Source organism: Tupaia chinensis, unplaced genomic scaffold (genome assembly GCF_000334495.1).
Source record: "Tupaia chinensis unplaced genomic scaffold, TupChi_1.0 Scaffold000489_1, whole genome shotgun sequence".
NCBI lineage: Eukaryota > Metazoa > Chordata > Mammalia > Scandentia > Tupaiidae > Tupaia > Tupaia belangeri.
The window spans coordinates 5507363-5516532 of NW_006160001.1; the positions used below are offsets into that span (position 1 = coordinate 5507363).

Genomic DNA, 9170 nt, shown 5'->3' on the forward strand with positions numbered 1-9170 from the left:
TCTTTCCCTTGTATGTGTGTATGTAGAAACTTCAAAAAGTTCATGGAAAATGGAATTAAAGCACTACTTTATTTTGGTGCAAAAATTTTCTAACCAATGCATAGTTTTTTCATAATGCACACTTCCTGTTAACTCTTTGAAGAAATCTACGCCCCCCCCCCCAGTATTTCCCACATAGAGAACCTGGTGCCCAGCAATGTAACTGTGTTTACTCATTTGCTCTATCCCAAACATCCATGGGAGAGTTCCAGAAATACCATACCAACACATCACCAAAAAACCAACTAAGTGAAGTCTGAGATTCACTTTTTTTGAAGTTAATTTTACCTTCTGATTATACTGAGGTAAAGGTGCTCAGTCAGGGTACTGTGTTCAAAAGTTTCTTAATAATTTTCCATCACTCAGGGTCATTTGTTTCTGTTACATTTAGTTCTAGTTTTGGGGAGTTTTCTTTTACAAATCTTGTCATCTAACACAATTTTCTTCACTTTTTTCCTTGACTGTACAAAAACTTTCCCAGTGTGAAGTTGCAAGATGCTCAGTATTTGTTGCCTCCTGCTCTTAATTCTATCAGTACATGTCTCTACACAGCCTTCCCCTTCAGCTTAGACAACATCAAGAGAAGTGCTACATAGAACTGGGTCTGAGACTGACATAATGAGAACTGTAAACAAGAGATAGAGCATCATATGAAGCATTTTAGTCAGTAATAAATTCTAAAATGTGTTCATTATTGCATTCAACAGAAGTTATTCTCTCTGAATCAAGGAAAAACAGGGTTGGTTTGGACTGGGAGGTGGTATGGAGGTTAAGGTGCTGGACTCCCACATGGTCAACTGTGGTTCAAATTCTGGACCAGGCAGCTTGAAAATCATGATAAGCATGTATGCCCAGAATTCCAGGAGGAGAATGGAGAAGGGAGTTTGGCATGGCTAACCCCCTGGGGGGTAATTTCTCACTTTCTCTCTCACTGTCTCTGTCTCTCTCTGGTGAGGGCTTGCACCCTATGGCAAAAACCTTTTAAAAAAAAAAAAAGAAGGATTGGTTTTAATATAAATCCCTCTCCATCTGATTTTGCCCTTTTTCTTGTGGTAATGGCACACACAAAATAAAGAGAAGTGTTCTAAAGTAATGATTATAGGGTCTTTGGATGGATGATGGTACGGTCAGTTCATAAAAGGAACATACAACCTGCTATACATTTTTATAACCAAACCAAAAAAGTTTCAAATCACAATATTATTTTTTTGCTAGAAGGCGAGGATACTCTCCAGAAAGACAGACAGTGAGAGAAAGGATAATGCACCCCCTATAGGGAATGGTCCTACTGCAATCCCTTCTCTTCCATTTCTAAATCCTATAGGGATTTGGGGCACACATGCACAAGTATCCAGAGTGTTTTTCCAGCACCCAGGTCCAAGACTTGAACCATGCAGTTAGCCATGTGGGGATCCAGATGCCATAACCACCAGATCATAGAGACAGCCCCTAAATCATAACTTTAACAGTAATTAACTTATATACAAAGTATCATCTTCAGAGCAGAAAAATGATAACAATGATGAAATAATATTTTATAAAAAAAATATGATCAAATATTACTATAACCATTTGAATAAATAAGCCAAATTTAAAGTTTTATGGAAAATTATCCATGTGTTAACTAAGTTTTCTATTTAATTCATTTAATTTTATATACTATTATTATTATTTAATTTGACCAAAGAGAAACAGAAAGAGACAGAGACAGAGAGAAAGGGACAGTGAGAAAGCAAACTGCCAAGTCTGGTACTAGAACTGCAGTCGGCCATGTGGAAGTCCAGCACCTTAACCACCTTGCCACCTGCTGGTCCCTACGTTTACTGAACAGCATTTAATATTTAATTTGATATATGAGACAATATTAAAATGCACACAATCAATTCCATCAACTATCTTAAGCAAAATGGACAAACTTGTTTTGTTTCTATAGGTTTGGAGACAAATTTCTCACTTTCTCTCTCACTGTCTCTGTCTCTCTCTGGTGAGGGCTTGCACCCTATGGCAAAAACCTTTTAAAAAAAAAAAAAGAAGGATTGGTTTTAATATAAATCCCTCTCCATCTGATTTTGCCCTTTTTCTTGTGGTAATGGCACACACAAAATAAAGAGAAGTGTTCTAAAGTAATGATTATAGGGTCTTTGGATGGATGATGGTACGGTCAGTTCATAAAAGGAACATACAACCTGCTATACATTTTTATAACCAAACCAAAAAAGTTTCAAATCACAATATTATTTTTTTGCTAGAAGGCGAGGATACTCTCCAGAAAGACAGACAGTGAGAGAAAGGATAATGCACCCCCTATAGGGAATGGTCCTACTGCAATCCCTTCTCTTCCATTTCTAAATCCTATAGGGATTTGGGGCACACATGCACAAGTATCCAGAGTGTTTTTCCAGCACCCAGGTCCAAGACTTGAACCATGCAGTTAGCCATGTGGGGATCCAGATGCCATAACCACCAGATCATAGAGACAGCCCCTAAATCATAACTTTAACAGTAATTAACTTATATACAAAGTATCATCTTCAGAGCAGAAAAATGATAACAATGATGAAATAATATTTTATAAAAAAAATATGATCAAATATTACTATAACCATTTGAATAAATAAGCCAAATTTAAAGTTTTATGGAAAATTATCCATGTGTTAACTAAGTTTTCTATTTAATTCATTTAATTTTATATACTATTATTATTATTTAATTTGACCAAAGAGAAACAGAAAGAGACAGAGACAGAGAGAAAGGGACAGTGAGAAAGCAAACTGCCAAGTCTGGTACTAGAACTGCAGTCGGCCATGTGGAAGTCCAGCACCTTAACCACCTTGCCACCTGCTGGTCCCTACGTTTACTGAACAGCATTTAATATTTAATTTGATATATGAGACAATATTAAAATGCACACAATCAATTCCATCAACTATCTTAAGCAAAATGGACAAACTTGTTTTGTTTCTATAGGTTTGGAGACATCCACATGTGTTACACATATGTAACATAATACCATTTTATAAAAAAACACCCTTAAAAGAAATTGAATTTGCATCCCAGCTGTGAAATATTTAAACTACTTAAATTTGTATGTAACAGAAACATTTTTTTCAAGAATTACAATCATAAGTTTCTACCTAAATGTTCCTTTTGCAAAGTTTCATTTATGTTATTGGCAGAATAAACCTAGATATAAAGTTAACACTCTCTAGATTTTCCTATTTCCAGATTTTAATTATTGTCCTGACTTAAAAAGCCCTGTCATCAGATGTTCCAGAATTCTAAAAAATATATTCTCATTCAACTTATTTATAACAGGTAAAGTCTGCATACAAAATTTTTAAACATATTGACAATGGTTATTAAGTTCATTATAAACAAACAAAGGGGCAAAAGCTTTGAAAAAGGAAAATATTTTCAATTCCTGTTAAGTAATTATACAGTCAACATAAAATAATGAAGTCAAAGTCCTTCTCCTTAATATAGAATATACAAAATAAACAATAGCACGGCAACTTTAGAGTTGGTATCTAATGTTTATAAAACTTTTTCCACATACCTGTGCTGGTTTCTGTTTCTTTTTCTTCTGTTTTTTAGAAAGCCTAAGAGCAAATATAAATCAAAATGTGAAATACTTGACTTTGTAAAGATTTACCAAGTAAAAAGAAAAAAAAATACTGAAACACTAGTGATACAGAGGTAAGTAATATATTAAAATATTTAAGGCATTATAAGGAAAAGAAAATGTTCATTGTCATTTTAGAGAATAACAGCAGTTAAATTGATAGTAATTAGCATACGAATAGCCTAAGTAAAAAAAACTGCTTTTAATGTAGTCATGATCTGTAAAAATTGTATTTGGCATCATGTCTTTAAGCACTTCAACATTATCAAGTTTCATTAACTAAAACAGCTGCAGAAAATATTAGCACAACAGGCAAGTCAATATTTAGATACAATCTCTAAAGGTGATTAGTAATATCTAGTGACATTTAATATCTGGAAGTACTTTTGTTTCGGTGCATCTTCTAATTCCTCCTCCTCAGAATTGGCATTCAATGCATTTTCATCCATTTGAGATCCTGAAAAATTTTCTTCCTCCTCCTCCAGCTGTTGTTTTAACAAGGCAACCATTTCCCGATGCTTCTTTGACTTTTCATGATTCTTCATGCTGAAAGAACAATCTGATGTGAGAAGCTGCACTAGAGTTCATTTGGATATGTTGCTCGACGACTGTGCTAAGTAGAAATTTACTTTTTTCTCATTAACTAGGGAAAATGCTCATGACTCCATATAGAGAAGCAAACTCTCCCAGAGCACTTCACATAGAAAGTAACAGTGACCATTCTTCCAGTATCCCAATATTCCTCCCTCTGTCCTTTTTATCTATATGTACATTTTACTTTTTATTTAATTTTTGCCTAAATTCTGTCTTGATTTTTCAATTCTTAAAGACTAAAGCCTTATTCACAGTTTCCTTTTATTCACCAAGTACTTAATAAGTGCTTGATTTTTTTTTAACTTAATTGCCAGAGGGCACAAACACTTACGAGAGAGAGAGAGAGAGAGAGACAAAGCACCCCGGCCCCCATTAGGGTTGGTCATGCTGCAATCTCTCCCATCTCTCAATCCTATAGGGATCTGGAGTGTGAATGCTGGATCACAAGCCAGGCACTTTCATTGCACAGGGGCCAACATCTGAACTGCAGTTAAGCCAGGGGATCTGGTCCTCTTAATCCCTAGGTTAAAGGTCTAGTATATGTCCAGGTATGTTACAGGCTTCAGGGGAAATTAGGGAAAAATGACAAGACACACATTCTGACAAAGGAAAACTGGACATCGGAAATGGTGATATGAGGGCTTGTGTTCAAGAGTGATTGACCTCAATGTGGTTTTACCTCAATGTGGTGTTTTCCAACAATGTGGTTTTACCTCAATGTGGTGTTTTCCAACAGCTGTTTTACACCTTCTCTGGAAAGGTTTCCCTTCTCACTCCTATCACTCAAAATATGAGTTCAGCCTCACCTGTACTTCTCTGTCCAGAACTCCATAGGCAACACTGACTTCAGTATACCTATAGGCAACTCAAAATTGTTTCACGAAACAGAGGTGATAATATAAGCCACAAGTGTTAAACTACTGGAAAGCATTTCATCTGTTCAGACTTTGGTATTTTAGTGTTAGTTGCTCCTTTCCTTCCCACTAAAATTTTCCTTTAGACCAAGGTCCCTTGGTGAAACTGAAACATCTTGTATCACAAAGCAAATGCTCAAAAAAGTGATGGGGCATGTTAAAAAGACATAGGAGCTGGCTTGAATGAATTCTCCCTAATCAAATGTGGAAAATCTTACATGTGAAAAGAACAGTAACAACTTCTTTCTTCTTTTATAGAGAGATTTTTGCTATAGGACACATGTGCTCACCACAGAGACAGAGAGAAAGTGAGAAATCGCCCCCCAGGAAGAATGGCCATACCACATTCCCTTCTCCTCCATTCTCCTCTGAGATTTTGGGCATGCATGCACACAAACTCAGTGTGAGTTTTAAGCAGCCAGGTCCGGGACTTGAACAGTGGTTGACTACATGGGAGTCCAGCAACGTAATTATGCCACCTACTGGTCCCAATGGTAACAACTTTTAAAATATTCAAAATGGAATTCAAAAATTCAAACTGGTAACAGGCAGAGAGATAAGTGGAGAGAAAAAGGCTCTCTTAAGAGGTTTATTTTTTGCTTTAGGGCCTGTGTGCTTGTCGGCAAGAGACACAAGAGACAGTAAGAGGGAAAGTGAGAAATCATCATCTCCTCCCGGGATTTTGGGGCATATGCATCCATCGACTATGTGTCATGTGGGAGTCCTGCAACATAGCCCAGAAGGCTTTTTACCACAGAAAGCCAGATGCTGACTGACAACTGCAGGATGAGCCCTGACACTGGAAAAGCTTCATTCTACAAGCATCACAGCAAAGATTGGTGCTCATAAAAATTATCAGTGGATGCCATATCTGGAGGGACATTTTAACAGGAAAAAGATAATCTGCATAAATATGTGTCCTCAAAAATTAAATATGCAGCAAGGGAAAATCTGTTGCAAAAGGAAAAAGAAAACACTTAACTCTAAAGTAAAAAAAAACTGGGTGCTCACGGACAGGTTCAGGGCACGCGGAGAGGGGGCGCAGAAGAGGCAGAAGAGCCGCCCGCGCTCTTGCCCACGCTGTGGGCTGCCGCTCTGACTGTACCCCTGCCAGCAGCCTGCGGCTCCCCACCCTGCGGTTGCAGTTGTCCTGGCTGCAGGGAGTTACAGAGCTGCGGCCCGCGCTGCCGCCACCCAGCCGAGCCCTGGTGCCTGTCCCACAGGCACAAGAGTCGGCCAGGCCGTGGCCGACTACAGGCGCCCGCTGGAGGCGACACCGCTGCCCACGGAGATGTGTGAGGGCCTGGCGGAGCTGGAGCTGGAGCTGTCGGAAGGGACATCACTCAGAAAGGACATGAAAAAAAAAGGACAAAGCTATTTGTGCGTTATGTACCACTCATGCAAGGAGTAGACCCGTCTCTGCAGGCAGAGAGTCGAATCCTGGGACCCTCTCAAGCCACAGCCGCTGTGCCTAAACAGCAGAAGTTTCGGCCCACCAACTCGCGGGATGAGCGCTTCCGGTAGGGTCAGGTCTTGGCCCTGGCAGTGAGGAGGGCAGGCAGGCCTGGAGCTCTGGATCTCTTAATGAAGGCTTTCAGTTATTTTCTTTGCCAAAATGTCCGCTGAAGAAATTATTTTCCCTTGAGTTACAATTTACATTTATCAAGAAAAAAATGTAACCTTCACAGAATCATGGTGTGCTTTTAATGTATTATGCTGCTCAAATGCTATTCCCTTACTAGATGCTTACAAAACTATAAAAAAAATTTCTGCCACCTGTACTAGAATGATTTCTTTAAGCATTTTTGTCCATTTTCCCACCTAGAGCTTTAGGGTTGGTATTACAGGCTGCATAAAAGGTTACAGGTTAGAGTAGAAATGATTGGGACCAGAACTACTTTGGATTTTGAATTTCTTTTGGATTTTAGAATATTTACATATGCAAAAATGAGATATCTTGGGAGTGTAGGACCCAAGTAAGTTGACACCCACAATTCATTTATATTTTATGTAGTCCTTTTACACAGAGCCTGACAGTTGTGTTTAGCTGATTGGTTTTTTTTACTTTTTGCTATACGGCATGTGCACTTGCCAGAGAGACAAAGAGGAGGAGAAAGGGAAAAGTGAGAAATCCCCCTTCAGTGCAGAATGGCCATGCCTCACTTCTTTCCCTTCCATTCTCTTCTCAGGATTTTGGTCACGCTTGCACAGACCCAGCAAGATTTTCAAGCCACCAGGTCCAGGACTTGAACCACAGTTGGCCTTGTGGGAATACAACACCTTAACCACCATGCCACCTGCTGGCCTCCCAAAATTCATGCTATTAATTACAAGTTATACCAGTAAATAAATAAGGTTATATTAATAACCTTCAAGTTCTCTATCTGTTTCACATCATTTTCACCATTATGTATATTTATATTGTGATAAAATATATTTCCTTTACATTTAAAATATTTGATAAACTTTTTTTCAGAAAAACTTTCAATAGGGGAAAAGAAATGGTCACTTTAAGAATACCTAAAAAGGACCAGCAGTTAGCACAATGGCTATGTTGCTGGACTCTCATGTAGTCGACCGCGGCTCAAGTCCCAGACCCAGTGGCTTAAACTCATGCCAGGCGCGTGTGCGTACGTGCCCAAGATCCTGAGAGGAGAATGGAAGAGAAGGGATTGCAGCGTGGCCATCCCCCGTGGGGGGTGATTTCTCGCTTTCTGTCTCTCTGTCTCTCTGTCTTTCTGGCGAGTGCACACGCCCTATAATGAAAAAAAAACCTCTCCAAAAAAAAAAAAAGAATACCTAAAAAGATATGACAGCTTTGTGACAATAATGATGTACTGCTCAGGAGAAGCTGGATCCCACATAGTGACCGAGGTTCAAAGACCTGGCCTGGTGAGCCTGAAACACACCAGGCATGTATGCTGGTACCTACAATCGAACAGGCTGGAACTGGAGGAATGGGATTGCAGCATGACCAGATCCTGTGAAAAGTGCTCTTTTCTTTCTCTTTCTCATGGGCATGCACATGGTGCATCATGAATGAAGAAAAGCAAGCAAACAAAAATGGATACCTGAAGAGAATATTAAGATTTTAAATGTTTTTCCAACATAGAATATGAAGAAATATTTGACTAGATAATTTCTTACCAACTGATACACATTTATTAAAAACTTTATCACACTAGAAAAAAAGAAAAACTGGATGACACCTTAGACGACACCTTGATTGGGTGATCAAATGGTCTCCACCAGTGATGGGCAGGAGGCCTCCAGATACGAACCCCTAAGAGCAACTCGACGTGCCATGTGGTATCATCCCACCGGGGACCCATCACCCTAAACATAAGCAAGCAGGCAAGCTCAAATAATAAATATTCTATGAAGAAATATTTTAAAAGGCCAATATATTTTCAAAATATAAACTGCATATAAAACAAGGGAATTATTCCAGATTAAGATTAAATAGGCAAATGTAATATGCAATCCTAGACTGGATTCCATATTGTTATGAGGGAAAATGCTATACAAGATAGTAATAAAGGATCAACTAATGGGACCAGCAGTTGGTGTAATGGCTATGTCGCTGGACTCCCAAGCAGTTGACTGTGGTTCAAGTCCCAGACCTGGTGGCTTGAAACTCATGCTGGGCACGTGTGCATGCATGCCCAAGATAAGAGGAGAATGGAGGAGAAGGAATTGCGGCCTGGCCATCCCCTCTCGGGGGTGATTTCTTGCTTTCTGTCTCTCTGTCTGTCTGGCAAGCACATATGCCCTATGGCAAAAACTGCGCAGACAAATGCCCCTTAGAAAAAAAATCCCCCAAAAAAAAAAAAAAAAAAAACTAACAAAACTGAAAAACTAGAAGGTGGGCAGTAAATTAGATAAAAGTACGATGTCATCATTATAAACTTCCTAAAGCTAACAGTTGTACTCTAGGTAAGAAAATACCCTTATTCTTTTATTCTTTTTTTTTTTTTTTTTTTTTGTTGAGATTTTTTACT

The 9170-nt window shown here is 38.7% G+C and overlaps 1 protein-coding gene across 1 annotated transcript in view; it reads right to left on the reverse strand.

Moving 5' to 3' along the window:
* Nucleotides 1–9170, reverse strand: part of DNAJC21 (DnaJ heat shock protein family (Hsp40) member C21) — a gene marked incomplete at its 5' end in the record, with an annotated part of 26098 nt that overhangs the window by 6933 nt on the left and 9995 nt on the right. Inside the window, 2 exon segments of the mRNA XM_006156336.3 lie at nucleotides 3596–3638; nucleotides 4046–4207. Coding sequence (XP_006156398.2) covers nucleotides 3596–3638; nucleotides 4046–4207 — 205 coding nt within the window.